The 17,884-nt window shown below is 40.1% G+C and overlaps 1 protein-coding gene across 1 annotated transcript in view; it reads right to left on the bottom strand.

Moving 5' to 3' along the window:
- The window catches only part of NRP1 (neuropilin 1), a 113,174-nt gene that overhangs the window by 54,164 nt on the left and 41,126 nt on the right, over positions 1-17,884 (bottom strand). The window contains exons 3-4 of the mRNA XM_009895105.1: positions 12,447-12,628; positions 7,533-7,760 (exon numbers count right to left, since the gene is read on the bottom strand). Coding sequence (XP_009893407.1) covers positions 7,533-7,760; positions 12,447-12,628 — 410 coding nt within the window. The remainder of the gene's footprint in view (positions 1-7,532; positions 7,761-12,446; positions 12,629-17,884) is intronic.

Genomic DNA, 17,884 nt, shown 5'->3' with positions numbered 1-17,884 from the left:
CTCTACCACAGTTCAAAATCATAATATCATCAATAACTTAGTGGCGAACACTAAATTGCTTATCCTATCCTAGTAATCTTACTTCTAAAATGTTCTAGATAGCACTCCATAAACCTCTGAAAAAATAAAGAACCAGGATTTCAAAAAATGTCCTTTAAAGTGTGCAGAGAGGGTAACGATAAACAAAATTACATGTACAAAACACCAGAAGTATTTTCCAAAGTGTGATTGAATTTATGACAAGGACATCTGATTTACCCACCCAGTCTACACGATGCTCTGGGAGTAGGAATTCAAACAGCACCTTCCAGGATTTATGCTCAGTACTGCAGATAATCTGTTAATTTTATAGCAAACTTAGAAAAACATTTTTGCAACCCTATTGAGGCTACGTCCAATAACTCTTTAACCCCTCCTATTTAGGCTTTCAGCACACCCTCATGGATCTTTTGCCCATATGCTCAATATTAAAGAATACTGTAAAAGAATTCAAGAGGAAAATCTTAATCCTTTCAAAAGAGCAAGGATTTCTTAAGTATATCTCCATGACACAGAATACACACACAAACACACACACATGATCAGTCTCAGTGTTAATAATGTATAAACCAGTTCCTGATATTTTTCTGGATTTCCTGTGCAGTGAGATAATCTTTTTCCTTAATTAAGCTACTCAATTCACAACCAACATATGTGGCCTTCTAGCACTTGAGCATTCCCTACAGATAGGTCCCCAGGCTGTTGAATAGTGGTACATCTGTGCTTACAAACAATAAGAAAAGATAATGCTAAAACCCATCCATGGAGTCAATCATGAAAATAATCATAAGACATCATTCTAATGCTTACACCACTGGCTTTCCAGGCTTAAATTAACACCTTGTCATTTCTCTGGGAAGTCCATTTCACTTTCAGTTTAAAATATAAAATGTTTATATATCCTAATTATTCACAGTTCAATGAAAATCCTCAGCTAACATAATTTTGTAGTCATTTATTGGCATTTTCCAACAAGTAAAACAGTTCCAGCTTGGAATAACTTTATTATGTAAGCTACATATTTCTGTAAGGCCCTGAAGTTGCCAGAAAGAGGGAGCTCAGATGTTATAGCTCTTGCTGCCAGCATGTGCTTTTCTATCCATATTCTGGCCATAGTCAGTCTTCCGTTGCTTTGGCAATCCCATGGCATTTAAAATACCTGCCAGTTGAGCCCTTTTCCACCAGGGTTGTTCAACACAGTATTGATAGAATGAAACATGCTACAGAGGATATGAGTTGAATTCTTCTTCTTTCTAGAAATCATGAAAGCTTTACATTTTTATTATTTGAAGTGTGAAAGTTGTTTTAGACTGTTACCATTAGTGGCTTTTTAAAAACAGAAAATAATGCCCCCGCTCCAAATGCTGCAGTTTTTTTCTTTTCTTTGCATTTTCTATGTGCAAACAGCTCTGATCCTGCTCTTTCCCATGATGGCCTTTCAACAAGATAGTTGCTGATATTACTCTGAACTGCAAGAAAATAAGGAGGATAAGGCCACCATGTTATGGTACTCTGAGCCTCCCTCCTCCCATTTCCTGTAGGGAAGCCTCTTTGAAATGACAAACAGAAGAGAACTTTGTTTAAAGCAGACAGGCTTTAAGATTCCCCATGACTCACTGGTTTATAATTTTTAAGACATATTCAGTGATTCTGCATTTCAGCTTTCCACAGATTGGCCCTGCTATTACAGTACTATTCCCTTTTCTAGCTGTGTAGACGCACAAGCCAAAAACTTGCAGAAAATGACACAAAAAGGTATTGAATTTTTTTGCACATGTAAACCTTAGCCTACTGAGCTGATACGGTATTGATCTAAGCAGAATTGGATGAAATAGATATTCTTATTCTTCTTACATAAAAAGCTAACACAAAGTTCTCCTTTTTTGCTTTCAAGTCTTGAAAACTTTTGAATGACAAATAAATTATCAAATGTTTCAGGTGTCACCACATCAAATAAACACTGTGTGGGGAACACCATCTGAGCAATCATTCAAGGGTTGATACGGCTGTCTGCTTAGGTAGACTATGCCACTGATTTTTGTTAACTATCTTCCTGACCCTTCTTTACCAACCGAGATGGGCTTTCATAATAGACCATATATTGTTCCAGATGGCAATTTTAGGGTGGCAGGTGCTGAAAAGTCATTAGGCCCAGAAAGCTTTTCGCAACCTCTACCTGTAGACCATTATGTCGCTTTGCATGCATCCCCCAGGAAGGCTTACTCTGAATAAGAGTCACTTGGAGTCCTCACTCAAGGACATTTCTACGTTACCTGCAGAACAGAGTCATCTTGGTGAGCCAGCTACTTCACCTGACTGCCCATGCTGTAGCTATTTCTGGGACCTTGGCTCCTCTTTCCACTGGCATAGTATGATATAGTGGAAAACTGAGTAACTTTCAGGTTAAAAGGTGGAAGAGCAACTAAGAAACCTGTTTTGCAAGCTTTTCCCAAAATGCAGAGTCTAATTCTAGAACTTGAATAAATCCTTGATTACTCTTAATCCATATGTTTGAAGGTTTACAGATCTGACCATGGAACATATAGAATATGGCTGGTGGTTTAACAGTAAACAGAAACTTTATCCTTACTAATTGTTCTTTTTTCTACTGTGTGCCCTTCTGGACAAAGAGTATCCATATCAGGAAATTTTGAGACTTACTGAAGTACACATTTGCACATCCAGTTGAAATCTTGGCTTTTGGAATTAATTTAAAAAAACCTCAACAGATCACTAGCAAGAAAAAATGGTATATCAGACATTTTAAAATATTAAAAGAAATGTTATGTTAGCTAGCCATTTTACCAAATTTTAAAGCTGGTCTGTAAAAGTATGTTGGTGCGCTGTGGACAGTATTTTCCCAGCAGTATGATTGCTATTGACAAAACATTTGCACACAATTTAGGATGCTAAAGAGAAAAGAACTGAAAAATGAATCCCATCCTCACAGTTCAGTAGTCACCTACACCGAGCTTTTGTATACCCTTATATCTTAATAACTTCTCACACAAGTGTAGAAAGCAATCGCAACAGAGGAGAAACACACCTAGATTAATAGCAACCTTCATTTACACTGATGTTAATGACTGAAGTAAAGCATTCTGTTTTGCTCTGTAATTCAGTGGAAGCTCTTGTGGTATTGACCAAAGCAGCAATGCTTAGCCTGCGGTTCTCAAACCATATGTAAACTTCTTTAAATTACTTTTGAGCCCCTAGCAGACAGTCTATAGAGCTTCAAAGAGAGCTGCATGATGAATATGTGCAATTCATCACTTGGGCTAGTCCTGGTTTTGAGTGGGCTATTTTTCTTCAAAGTCATCAATGGACTGTTCTCAGCTGAGGCTGGCTGAGGTATATTTGTGCCTTGGGCTAAGATATTTTTGGTGTCTAGTTTATTCACGCAAAACCACATACTTCTATTCTGTGATCTACTCACCCTCCTGCTCTAACTCCACCTGTTATCTCCTTCAAACTGTGGTCCTTTTTCTGCACAGTATTTGCAACACACATCTGTAGTTCCCAAATATTCTCCAACAGGGTTTGTTTCACTTATTGCTTTGTTTTAAAGAAGAGCCCACAGGGTGCCCTTGGCATGCAGTTATGAAGAAACAAAATGCCAGGTTTTTTTTTGCCTGTCTTTCTCCTCCTGAAACAGCAAAACACTTACACTAGTTTTTAACTTCAGACCCATAAGTCTCCTTGGTAAATTCCTTTTGAAGTCAATCTAACTGCTTACATGCTTCAAAGATAAGCACATGTTTTGCAGAATCAAGACACAAGTACTCAGCACTTGCCAGATTCAGCCCACTAAAAGGACAGCCATGTAGGCTGAGGACTCCATGATCATGACAGAGCATTTCAGGATTAGCGTCTTTGTGAATGACTGCTATAGTTGCTGGCAAATTGTCTAACAGAAAATTGTTTTCCATCAGAAAACAGCAATTGCGTAGAAGCAAAATGTAAATGGAAGCATACTGATTTTGACATATCCTTTTAAACATCATTGTGAAAATTTATTTAAGAGAACATTTCTCTTGTTTTTCTGCCTTTTTTGCGGGGGAGGGGAGAAGGAAAAAAATCACAACTGTAGAAAACAGCAAAGTCATTTGCTGCTGATCTCTAGTGACTGTAGCTGATCAAATTCTACAATGAAAACATTTTCCACTTATGTTGGGTTTCATCTGCTCTAACTTAGGTATCTAAAGTTTACGCCTGAGTTAGCGATCCATAGCTCCCACTACAGTCAATGAGATAAGAACATCCAGAGGTCCATTAACTGTGCCCTGGAGTAGATGTTGGCGACAGATCAGAGTGGAGTGCTGTTCTCTGCTGAGCATGGAGGGACTGACAGGGTCTGGCTCAAACGTTGATGCCTGGTTTCCAGAGCCAGGTGAAAACAGCATGTTCAGGGGGCTGTCCATCTAATTCTGCCCTGGTTGCAGCCACAACTATTTTCCATCAAAGTCTTCTCTGTGTCCTATTAAAATACTGCCATCATCCCGGCAAACCGTAACCGTGTTGCTGTGGAACAGGGGTTTCAACTGAAGGATATAGATCTTTTTCCAAATATTTAAAAAAATCCTTCTACTTCATGTTTATATCAGTGTAGTGCAACAGGGGCTTTAACCTCTAACACAATTGGGCATGTGAGCAGCAATGCAGTACAACAAAGCAAAATAGCTTCCTTTTTTATGGCTCTATTACTAAACAGCGCAGGCCAGCAACCACCCTCCAGACCTGCGGTCAGTGGCCAGGGACTGTTCCTGGGACCAGACTGACAGTGTGAGAGAGCTCGCTCCCACAGGGCTCTTCCCTCTGAAGCAGGATGGCCATGTCCAACGTGCCTGTTGGGAATGACCCCTGGCTTCTGCTGTCCTCCAAACTGTGTTCAGGAGTTGCTTCGGAAAATACAAACCAATGTGGACTAAAGCAGTGCAAGGGAGTATGCCAGCAGTTAAGAAATACGTACAACCATGCCTTGGCCCCATTTCAGTTGACAGTGTAGACATAGCTTCAGAATATTTTTTCACAGGTTAAAGGGAAACGGACAAATGGCTTAAGGACTTACCCTAGGTGAGCCCCCCTTCATCAAAGGCAACCGTAGTGTCTAATATTTTTCAGAAATTTACTACTGCCATGTGCAGGCAAATCAGATTTATTTTGCCTTCCTTTCTCCTTTTATTTATTTCGCAAGGTTATCTGGATACTCTCTTTTAGATACCCAGAAACTTTTAGTTTCTATCTATCTTCAGTGTGCAGCCAGGTCACACCAGCGGTTTCCTGTGTCAGCTTTGCTCTTCAATTGGAATAGTTCTTCTTCCTCCCAGAGATTCATCCTGTGCTGCGTTTACACAAAAGCAATCACATCCTCTCCGCCTTTGTTGTGTTAAGCTGAACAAGAGAGGCTGACTGCTGGCTAAGGATCCTCCGACAGCAAAATGATGCGGCAAACATTCCCCTACAACCACCACAACCTCCAATAGTTTGCATCTAAGGAAACATTTCTTTCTCATCTACAAATGCAGTGGAATATTTACAAACATGTAAACACCCTTATTGGATGTCAGGATCATTTGGGGTTTAGACAGTTTGTGAGGGAATTGGAAGGCTGATAATGCCTGCTGTTAATTGCTCTTCAGTATGGCTCAGTCACTTTCTTGAACCAGGAAATTACAGCTTTGAAACCCTCTGACACTAACAATAATGCATTTCTTTTTGGTAATATTACACATAAATTGATTGATTGGATCATCTTTTCACATGTCAATTTAAATGCAAGTTCTACAGGAATTCAGCTTGGAAAGATTTGGCCTATATACAAATAAACCTATTATTAAATGTTCCAGACATCATTATTGTAGTGTTACAATACGGTTTTCCTAACTGAGGCATTAAATACTAAATAGTCTTTCAGCTACTGTTATGGCTCTTTCTTCCCTATTTATTGGAGTGGATTGAAAAGAGCCACGATAAACCCATTAAGCATAAAACAAAAAAGAAAAACAAATATACGTTAAAAAGCACATACCTATTTACTGCAGCATCAATAAAAGCTTTAATTAAAATTATATTGGGGATTTATGTAGGAAAACAGGCAAGTTTAAATGTCTTATTAAGATATGTTCCTTAAGTTATGTGTTTTCATTTAAATGAAATATTATTGTAGGATTAACAGTTTGCAGAAACTGCCACTGCTGTTCATAAAAGCAAAGAAAATATCTATTAATATGGGTTATCACACCAGTGGAAAACTGAAATAGTGGTAATTAGTGCCCAACACATACAACATAAACCCTCAGTTGTTGAATTTTTCTACAAGTTGCAAAATTAGGAAGAAAAAGGACAGTTTCAAGATGCTCCTCTTTACCAGCTTATGCCACACATAGAAACAGTGAAAAAGGCATCACAAACAATCAGTTTTCCATAGCTGTTTGCCCAATTCGTATAGGCATCTGGGCACCCTAAAGGTTAGGCACTCAGCTTGAACAGTCCCTTTTAGGCTGGAGCTGCAGCTTATCGAGCTGGGGTCCTTGGAGAACTGGTACATGGCTGCCCTACCTGGAGGGGACTTGGATCTTGCAGACCCGTTGCCATATATGAAAAAAAAAATGCAGCTGTTTTGTTCATCAGTCTCAGCGTAAAGCAGGGATATGAGATTGGGCAGAGGGTGAAACGAGGCCTCACTGGCTCTATAGGCTTAGCTAATATCTAGCTATGCACTTAGTGAATTTGCACAAGGTCAGGTGTGGTCAACAGCTAAGTGGAAAATTACTGAGATGGCAGAGAAGTAAGTTCCAGAAGTGTACCCAACACACCCACCCTGACACATGTGCCCAGCTAATCAGAGATTATAAATTAACAAATTAAGCTAAAACCTTTGGATTTGCTTATACTGCTGGAAGAGAGAGCACTATAGCAGAGGAACCCTGCAGTGCCTGATCACCGAAGCCACTTGCATGAAAAACTCAATGACTATTTACTGACCTGGGTAATCATTTAGTCACTATGATGTCAATTGTATGGACACCACGTTTTCCCTGGCAAAGAAACTCTCTGCTTTGACAGCTGGTCTGTAACCCGGTTCCTCCTCAAGCTGCAGGGTTACTACCTGAACTCCAGTTTGTGCAAGTTGTTGGAAATTTCTGGACAATACTCATGTGTTAGCTGTGAAAGTTTGGGGACCCATTATAAGGCTTCACATTTAATTTATTTTAGCGTAGGAGGCCCATCACTCATTCCCTCTAAACACAGAGTTTTTCGCCAAGCCAACTGCTCAAAATTAAATATATTTCATAAAAAAAAATCATTCATGCTGTGATAGGCTTTACTGAATGAATTTACAGAGCATTTTCCCCATTTCTCTTTAATTCAACTCTTTTCACATAAATCAAGCAAGGACCTCTCTACTATGACATTTAAAAAAATGAGAATATGCCTTCTGCAGCCCACTTCAGAGTAATGGTTATGCATATCACAGTCCATTTTTCTCTTACCATCAGGGAATCCATCCCAGATTTCTAATCGGTCATAGCGACAGAACGCTCCCCCTGGAGTATTTGAATCGGGTTCTAGCTCAAAGCTTTCAAATTCCAGTATAATCTCTGACATCTTTGGTGCAAAGATAATATAAGTGCATTCAAGGCTATTGGGATATTTTTCAGGGAATCCAGGGGACTTTATCACTCCACTTGATGAAGTAAAGTTTCTGGAACACTCAGGTCCTGTAAGAGAAAGAGAAAAACCGCCTGGGTTAACACTATGCTACTAAACAAAGTAGTTAGCTGGAAAACAAATTAGGTCGTATTGTCTCTCCAGCAGCAAAGGTGGCTTTTCAATGAAACACCTCATTTTAATCTCTGTATTAATCATTCAGCCAGCTTGTTCCTATTATTGATAGTCAGGTTTTAAAGCGCAATTCGCATATACTGTCTGATCTCCAATTTTCAATTTGTATGGAACAATATGTAAACTTGTACCAGCTCGAGAAAAAATTATGACAAATACAAAGTCATGTGGGAACAATGAAAGTGTAAGCTGTAGAAATCTCGACAGAGCCCTAGAGAAATAATTATAGCCCCTTCAAGCTCAAATCTTTAAATCTTACGGCTGACAGGCTTTTATTGGTGAAATAGAATTTTTTACAAAAGCGGGTGAGTGAATTCAGTAGAGGGAGTAGTGGTTTCAGATTCCTGGAGCACTGACTCAGTAACTCTGCCAGATGTGACCTATGCCTCCTTGACAAACTAAATGTGAAAGGTAATTCGTACATGTACCAAGGGTGAGTGACTCATTCTGAGTGGTGTTGACACAGGTGCACCAGTAAAATGTTGCTGTTAGTGCAGGAATGATAAACTGTGTGATTACAGGCAGTGTTGCTAGAAGTCACCTAATGTCAATGTTGACACACCAGCTTTCCCCAATGTACCCACCATGGCATAATGGGATGCTCCAAACACTGCTTTTGGTGAAGCAGGAAAGTGGCAGTAAAGATACAAGGGTATAAAAGGCTACATAGTTGGATTTGACTTTGAGAACACAGGGGACTAAAACTGGAGTCCCTCTCTTGTTGACAGATTGCATTTCGCCTTTATTTAGGTCCCTCAGGAATCGCCTCTGTGGATCCCACACCTGCAGGTGTGCTCAGAGCCAGCAGCAGGCACTGCCCACACATCCTCCCACAGGGTCAGCATAGGTACCCTTCTCTCTCTGACTTTTGACACTCCCAATTTAATGGAAAGTGATTTAAAGGATTTGGGGCACTGGTGGATAGCAGCTGACCTGCGGAGTTTGGTCAGGATGACTCAGATGAAGGTCTTCGGACATGGAGTATAGGCAGGGCGCAGGTGACAGAGTTTGGTTGCAACAGGTTGTGCTGGAGGGTGAGTCTGTGCGAGGTTTCAATTTGGATGAGGATGCCCAGCATCCTGAGAGACTGCAGTCAGGAGCCTTAGAGGATTTCCAATGCTTAACACAGATCATTGAAGGAAAACAGTCTGGCTTGTTGCATATATGAACACTCTTATTTCACCATAGAAAATGTTTTCCTTGTGAATGTGCCAAACATATTACCCCCCACAGATTTGGCCACCTCCCAGCTAAATTCAGCATGTGAGAGAGAGGTCTGAATGAATCTAGTCAGTTCAGGTATTTTTGTCCTTCAACAGGCACTGATAGAAAATGCTTGCTCTATCACATCAATATTCAGAGCACTTCGTGGCATATTTTGGAAGATGTAGATATTAATGCTCACGTAACCTGACCCATTCCAATTTGGGAAATTACATTTTGCCTATAATTAAATCGCCCCCTTACACATTAGTCGGATATTTCTCTTCTCTCCCTGTCATTCCCTTGTCTCCTTGTCATGTATAGGAGGGTTATATTCTGGTTGTTGCTCCTCACTCCCACCAGTAGCTGCTGTTCCAGGATAAAATAGCTTTGCTATGCCATTCATAGCATAAAGTGCTCTGTACTCCTTTTGGAATCCAATAAAAGATGCAATATAAAATGTAAGCCAGAATCATTATTGCTTTATTAAATACAACCAGATCCTGGCTCCGTGAGTGCACAATCGTCAGTCTCCTTACACTCACACATGGTATCTCAGTACCAGCTTGCTTTATTTTAAACATGTTCAAGTCAATCTGGTGCAAGAAACAAAAACTGTTTTCAGAAGAGCTGCCTCACTGAAGTGCCCTTCACAGATTCTGACCCTTTATTGACACTGTGAAGGAACTCCAGGAATTAAATCAACACTGAGGCTATGAGGAACACCATGGCGTGATGTTCACGGAAAACTGGCAGAAAAGATTCTAGCAGAGACTGGACAGAGTAGATATTTCTGAGGTGGAGAAACTGTATGTGTGCATGTGTATGAAATAAAGGAAGAGAGTTGAGCTGAAGGAAAGAGAGAAAGGAGGCAAAAGAGAGAGCAAAGAAAGAGAAAGATGACACCGGAGATAATTTCACTTGCTTTCTGCAGGTGTCACTGGCCAGAAAATCAGTTGCCTTCCTGGGGGACACTGTCTTTTCTTTCAGTTTACACCATAAATTTAGCTGACCAAAGTTATGAATGTTGAATGTGAACCGTATAGATCCTCATCTAGTGAATAGGCTACTCATCCTTCCTAAAATAGGCTTGCTGTTGGAGCCAAAATAATGAACATTTCAGATGGGCTAAATGCTGGGCAACATGGGTTTCATGTTTTTTTCTGGATCTCAACTTCAGTATCTTTCTGGCTAAGGCACTGGATGAGAAGTAAAAGCAGCTCCTACTCTCAAAGCCCATAGTACGTTTATCACAGTAGTCATGTGTGCTGGTCTCTCCTTACCATTTCCATGGTGTGTGACATTTTTAGCACCAGGTTTAGAATTTGGCTTAGGACACTGGTAGCGTAATGCGGTTTTTCTTTTCAAAAACTAAGGATGCTCTTACAGGAATAATGGGCAAAAATATACTGCGTGCTGGAATGCAGATCAGCCTTCAGGTCAGCACCACAGGACCTTGGGCTTGGGATCATTTTCATACTTCTCATACCTGCAAAATGATGAGCTTGGTTGTGAATATGCTAAAATGAAGCATATGAGCCTGGTGCAAGCAACTAAGTTTCACCTGTGTAACAGGGTAAACTAGTCAGCTTTATTTGGTACAGAAATTAAAATGTAAATTTGGAATAGCATATATGCATTAACTCAAAAGTTAAAAAGGGCTGGGTTCCCACAGCAACTATAACTTGTATCCTTTGTGTACACACAGCATTTCTAACACTGTACCTGGTGATAACTTTCCTGCATTAATATACAGTTTATATGGAATGAACTAGAGTTAAAGTTGCTCTGGGAGCCATAATTTTCAGTTTCCTGACTTCTGTGCGTGTAAAATCACATTCATAATGCCATCTTAACATGGTTAATGGGTATCACTGAGAGATGTAAATGACCACACAAGGAAATAAACACAGCATTCCTGTCAGAGCTCTGAGTTGCCACTACACTATTAGGAAATAAATAAAAGCTTTTTTCTTGAAAATGCTCAGTTGTTCAAATAGATTTTTTCACAGGTCATTCTTTCACTTGTTCTTGTGTTTCAGCCTTGTTCTTTACGAAAGATGGTAGTGTATATATAAGCACTGAGAAACTCCAGGACACAGTCTCAAGAGTTTAGCCTCCTAAAGACACCAAAATAAATAGAGATATTTTTTCAGGGAAGCTTGGTGTCATTTGGATGCGGAGTTCTTTCAAAAAATGTGACCCTGAAGGTCATCAGAAGAATTTCTGGGAGCCAAGAGTGGATTTACAGAGAGGGAAGATGGTGAACAAGAGGTCTGTGGCCCCAATTAGCACTGTGCAGAGCAGCAATAGCATGCAATAGAAAAGAGACTTCACTACTGTGCTTCTCCTCATTAACAGTACAGCTGCCACCAAGCGCGTGTGCTGAACGCAGCTGAAAATCTGGCTCTGGTTTAGGTGCATAAAAGGAACTTGAACTGGTTCTGAAAATGGGGCACTCTCTGGGAGTGGTGTGCATTGGAAATCTGGAGTTTTGAGCTGCTTCTGTAAATATGACCCTAAACATCAATGTTGAAGTCAGTATTTTTTTCTATAAAGTTAAGCTTATTGTCTTTTTATGTATGATGAGTTTTGGTCCTGTATTGTCCAGGTATGGAATATAGGAATTATTTATCTCCATCCAGCTATAGGGAAGGTGTATGCCCAAAAAAATGATCTTACTCCCCTTCTAGCTCTTGACTCAGAAAGACAGTTATCAAAGAGGGACTGTCCATAGGTCTGGTTAATTCTGGACTGTTTGTTCCTCTGGGCTTTCTCTGTACCGCATACAGCTATCTGTGCTCACTGGAACCGAATTCCTGGCACAAGCATCCAGCAGGTCATGACTGTGTGAGCTTCTCCTCTCCTTTACCTCCCAAACATGATTTGTGAAAGCAACAGCAACATCATCTGCTGCCCATGTGTACTCTGGTCCTTTCTGAGCCCACAGCCACCTCTTGGGAACGCAGAACAAAACACTAACCAAAATAAGTCAGAGACTCAGAAGGTTACAGGGCTGTTAAGGCAGTAACATTGTAAATCATACAGTAATTATTATCACAGAAAGAAAAAAAAAAAAAGGAAGAAAGCTAATGGTTTTAGGAAGGTTGAAACAAACAGCTGATGAAGACTATCACATTACACCCAGAGGAGTCAATCCTCAGATGCAGCTGACCCATTTGATTCATAATGATTTACACCCATTGAATACATGTCCCACCTTAGAATGACATGGGTAATATCATTTTCTTTTTCAAGCATTTTCATGTATTCCCCTCATCCCAAAGAACTAAGCTGAACTTTTTGATGAAAGCAAAAATCACAGGTTATGAGCTATATAACAATGAATTGTTTCTCACCTCTTTTGAAAACTTCGTAACGGATAGAAAATCCTGCTCCATGTGTCTCATAGTCGGAAACAAATTTAATAAAAAGATATGGTCCCGAAGACACTAAAGGAGGGGGAGCAATTTTTCCACAGTACTTTCCCCATAAGCGTCCTTCAGCATTATCTCCATCAATCACTTCAACATAATCATACCTGGTAGATAAATGGAAGGAAGAAACTTTTAACTTCCAGGAAAGAAGGAGATCTAATTAATTTAGAAACCATAACACAACATAGATAATCAAGAAAAATGCTAGCTTGCTTGGAAAATGCATTATGCTGAAAGATGTAAGCAAAATGAAATAATTAAAATGGACTACATTATGTCTGTAGACATCATCTGGCAACATGGAACTATTAGGAAGAATGGTGTCCATTATGCTTGCAGACAATGTCAGCTAAAGTAACCAATTAACAAAAAAAAAAGGAAATCTCATGAGCACAATTCTGTATTATTAAATTGTGTTCCTTTGTCTGTGTAGTGTTGTTATCAATACATAATGCATAGCATTCTTTTCAAACTGTGAAGTTCTGTTATGAATTCAAAAATGTCTTTTTGGCTGGAGCTCTTTATGAACAATACTTTGATTTCCATATGCTGTCCTCCAAACATATGTCCACAGAATAATAAATAAATCCCTAAACATTAGATTTTGTTCAAAACTCCACCGTGTTGCAGATCGGTGGTAGGAAAATCTGTTATTTTCCTTGTTAGCTGGACAAATAGTTTTGAGCAAATCACAAAATCCACTCGTCTGTCACAGCACTTGTTTTTTCTCAGACAAAACTTGTTTCATTACAGATCATCTTGGCTTAGGTATTTGCATCAAGAAGTGCACGTTATAATATTCATACTTGTAGAGCATGTGATTACTGAACAGGCTGGCCTAAATCCTCCCCTGGGTACTTGCTTGGTTCCTAAGGATTTTATAAAAGAAAGCATATAATAATGCAATAATGACTGGTAGTAAAGGTTTGCCTGTGAGCGGCAGTCATGTTAGGGTTCCTCAGCCCTGTGGCCAGAGCTGCCAGTAGGTCGGGCTTGTTCTGGCAGATTTGGTTTCAGAGGGCGGAGGAGAGCCCGGCACCTTGGTGCACCAACCAGCCGCGAGAATACAAACGAGAATAAAAGCCACAGGGAGGCAGACACTGCAGGTGCGGAGACAAGTCTGCTTTTAAGTTTTATTAGCAGATGATTTCACTCGACCCCGGACGGGAAGGAGGAGTAGACACGATTTGTAGAATTGGTTTAATCTTCTCCTAGAAGGTGGTGGCATTTGGAGCCCGGAGTGTGCTCCGGAGGGCAGCGGAAGGCTTTTCTCTGCCCTTGCATCTTTGTATCTCAGCTGTGCTGCCGTTTTATTTAACAAGTTGCTGTTAGCCAGACAATCCCATTTACTTTTCATTATCCTACTACAACTGACATTAAAATGTTTCCATTAATTTGTTTAGACCTTTATTCTACTGTTACGTTCACTGAAATGTTCCGAGCATGTTAATATACAAGGAAGAGTTAAAAGTGACAGGACAATAAAGTGTGCCTGACATTTTTAAAGAGATCAAAGGAAAAAAATGTCTTCATGATGACCAATGTCATTTTTAACAACCCTGCTCCAAACCATCCAGGGCACATTACTTATGTTTACATGAAGCCCCGTGAGACAACTGCAAAGATGATATCACTAGTTAAAGTGGACGGCTTAAGTCTCCTTAAATTAAAAATGACATTACCTCATCAGTTAAAATTGTGTGCCAGCTTTGGTGTATATCAAGTAGAAAATAAAGCTGACACTGATGGAACTGTAAGCATTAACATATGTGAAATATTGTGTTAACTGCATTTCCTCTTATGTATTTGATTTTTCCAGTAGCAATTGCTCAGCTAGTTAGCTTCACTGTCCCATTTCAGTTTGGTGGAAACATAAAGCGGAAATATTAATTTCTGAGATAATTTTACAGATACTTTAAGTAGCCTGCATTTTTTTTTAAATTGGACTTCTATTCTTTGTGTAATTTCTTTATGATACACGTATAACAGGGTTTGAAAGTTGTAAGGAGAGTTGTAAAAAGACCTCAGAATTGGATTTTTCTTTTTTTTCTTTAGAAATATCCTTAAGAATACCAGCTCTAGGTTCCCTGCAAAACCTATTGGAAGTACTCGGGAATGCAGGCTGTTAGTTTTTATACTTTAGGGAAAAAATGAATGTTGAGAATTTTTAACAAGACAACCTTTCTCTGAATAATTGACTGCCCATTAAAGAGAAAGAGTAACCACATAAAACCACAGCATCTGAGTGATGGTCTTTGCTTTTCTCTCCATGATGATACTACTTCACCAGTTTCCCAGCCACCATTCATTGCTCAAGCCTCAACAGCAGATAATTTTTCAAACGAATATCAAGAAGAACCCTATTTCTGAATTATTAAATAATATGAAAAATTTTAACTAAAAATGCTAAGCAAATTTTTACATGCTTTTTTACTCAATGTATAAAGAAGAAAAAAAACCCACAAAAGGTTTGAATTCAGCATTTCTGTTCTGCTACACCTTAAAAATAAACAATCTTCTATAGTCTTACTAAGTCTTTCATATACAGCCAGAAAAATAACTAACCTGTAAGTACCAATTTTGCTATTATATGAAGTACATTCAGCAAAAAATATTGAAATTCTATCACTCTCCTATATTTCCTCCTTTATAGCAATAGCCTGCCCACACCTTTCCTTTGTCCCTTACAGTGACAGAATTGTAATTTATAGTGCTCTTTCTGGCTGCTGTGCAATTGTAAATGACACAATTTGGTTACTAAAAGGCTGTCTCCTAATGGATTTTGCAAGTTATAGGTCATGCAGCCCTGTGGAAGACTGGAGGATTTTTCAATTTCTTTTTTTTGCTTTGAAAAATTACTGACAGACAGAAAAGAAGTTTAGGTGTGAGACAATAGACACGGAGTATGATTTGAGTATGATTTGAAAAAGGGAAACTTTCGAGATCAGCCCTACAACCTTCATATACTAAGGATCATGTCTTTCACTTGGCAGCTAACAAACAGATTTGCATTGTCCAATACTGGCTGCAACATCTGATATCTGGGCTGCTGTAAGTGAGTATCTACATTATTTTTTTTTTTAGGGAAATGAAATTACTCTGGATTTTACTAGTTTATACTTGGAAACCAATGTCCTGCTGTCATTTTTGCACTTTTCAAAATCCTACCAGAGATCACAGCATATCACAAACAACTGTTCTTGTAAATAGGAGAAAGTACAGTCACAACTCGAAAATGGAGTTGCTGCCAAGGAAGCTCAGAAAGCAGCTTGCATCTCCCTCTGGACTTGGTAGCAGTTCTTCTCCATAAGTTTGTCAGGAGAAGATGCTGTGCCAGGGATGCAGTTGGCACGTTGGCATCCCTGTGAGGAGACTGAATGTGTCACCTCCGCAGCGCCCAGACAGTATTGGCGCGCAGCCCAGAATACTGAGTTTGCAAATTCGGATTTCCCACTTGGCAATTCTTCGCTCAGTTACTGCTGCCAATGGTGTGGCAAATATTTCTTGTAATGTTATAGTCCTTTAGGGTTTATGGCACATAGATGTAAATATAAACATGGCGCTAACCATTGAGTGTAGTTTCAGGTGAAAGACTAGAGCGTGAGTTCACGTGCGAAAATAGGAGATGCCTGCCCGGAACAGGGGGTAATCAGAGAACATGCTTATGGAGCCACTATGCCATGATGCAAAACATATTCCCTTTCTGGATATCTCATTTGTGTTTGCTTTCTATTTGTACCCTCTATGGTGCGTGCGTGGCTCTCGAGTGGGAACTTGCTGAAAGGCACTGCACAGCTCACACACTACCCCCGCTCCTCCCAGCCAGGGCCTCAACATGCCATTACTAGACAGTCTTAATTTTATGGTCCAGTAAAACAATGTCTGGGACAGATTCCCATTAGAAAGATGGGGGAATCTAGAATTCCTCTACAAGTTCTTGATGGAATTGCAAAAAACTTGCTCTTTTTTTGGAAAGTGTAAGTTATGGGTCCACAGAAAAGGCCAAGTAATACCTATAAAATGAGCACTGGGCAATGAAAAACATAAACAGCTGCAGAATGCAGGTTTTGGTGAATTTTCTATTGCCAGTTTCTAGTCTGTGATAACAGTGCTTACGTCTGGTTTTAGTTCTGAACATGCTGGCGACCTCTGAAGTGCACCATAGCACCTTGTGCTGCAGAAAGTGAAGTGCAAGCGCTGGAAAGCCCTGCCTGCTGCTGCTGAAGCCAGCCGCTCTGCCAAGCTACGCTCCGCTTCTACACATTTTCCTATTATTAGGGCAGTGCGATCTCATGCCTTTTGCCTAAAAAAATTCCTTCCCAAGACATATGCGGAACTGAGCTGAAATCTAAATATCTGCCGTTTTACTTTATGAAGCAATCAGTGAAGCGTATACAACTATAATTTACATCTGAATATGCCGTATTTTTTTCTGCAGCCTGCTACGATATGCCTCTATAGGGTGGTTATGACTATTTTGGTTATTCACCTGTTAGAATGGAAAGATTTTCCACCTCTCTGTTTCTTTTAGCACTCTGATTCCACTTGCACCAAGCTGCTAAATCTCTCCCTGACACAGGTTATCCATCCTGGTCAGACTACCTTTGGTTCTGAAAATTTGATTTTTAATATGTATCTTTCTTTTGCTTTTATTTTATAAAGATTTTTTATTAATATTCCTCACAAGGATCCATTTTTGCTGAACAGAAGGCATTGCAAGAGGAAATCTAAATAAAGAGTTTTGAGCTGTTCTGCGCCATGGATTTGTGCCCCATTAGTGACTGAAGGTTAGCAGTGTGGGATTTACTGCAGTGCTTGTGGCACAAGGCAATCTGTATCCCAGAGCTAAAAGCTTAAGAACTGCAGGCACTCGAGGGACACCAACCTTAATGCCAGTTTATTAGCAACAAGAAAAAGAAGTACACAGTGTTAAAAATAAAAAATTAAGCACAGCCCCAAATGGGCTGTTTTTCTGCCTGTAACTTCAGCGTCTGTTGGGTTGCCCTCCATCCAAGCCTCTGTGCAGTCTGATTGCTCTCCGGGGCCTCCTGTGGCCCACCCAGGCAAGGTCACCCATCTCATGGGTGTTGGAGGGGCAGCCCCCTCCCATGGAGACACGTCCGCCTTCCCTGGCATCTGGGACTCTCAATGCAGGTATCCACACGGAGGGGATATAACTCCTCAGCCATGGGCCTCAAAACACATCTTGGTGGAGGTTAAAGCAGGATGTGGCCCTTGGAGGATCTGGTGTGACTGCTGCCTCTGCAGCTAGCCACCAGGTCGAAGCAGGGCATGGGCACCCTCAAGCACCAGGATTCATGGGAGCTGCAGGGAACTGAGGGTTGGTTTTTTTTGCTTTT

Source organism: Charadrius vociferus, unplaced genomic scaffold, assembly GCF_000708025.1.
Source record: "Charadrius vociferus isolate BGI_N301 unplaced genomic scaffold, ASM70802v2 scaffold61, whole genome shotgun sequence".
Taxonomy (NCBI): domain Eukaryota; kingdom Metazoa; phylum Chordata; class Aves; order Charadriiformes; family Charadriidae; genus Charadrius; species Charadrius vociferus.
Note: the sequence above shows the minus strand (reverse complement) of the source record. Positions and strands in the feature narration are given on the sequence as shown.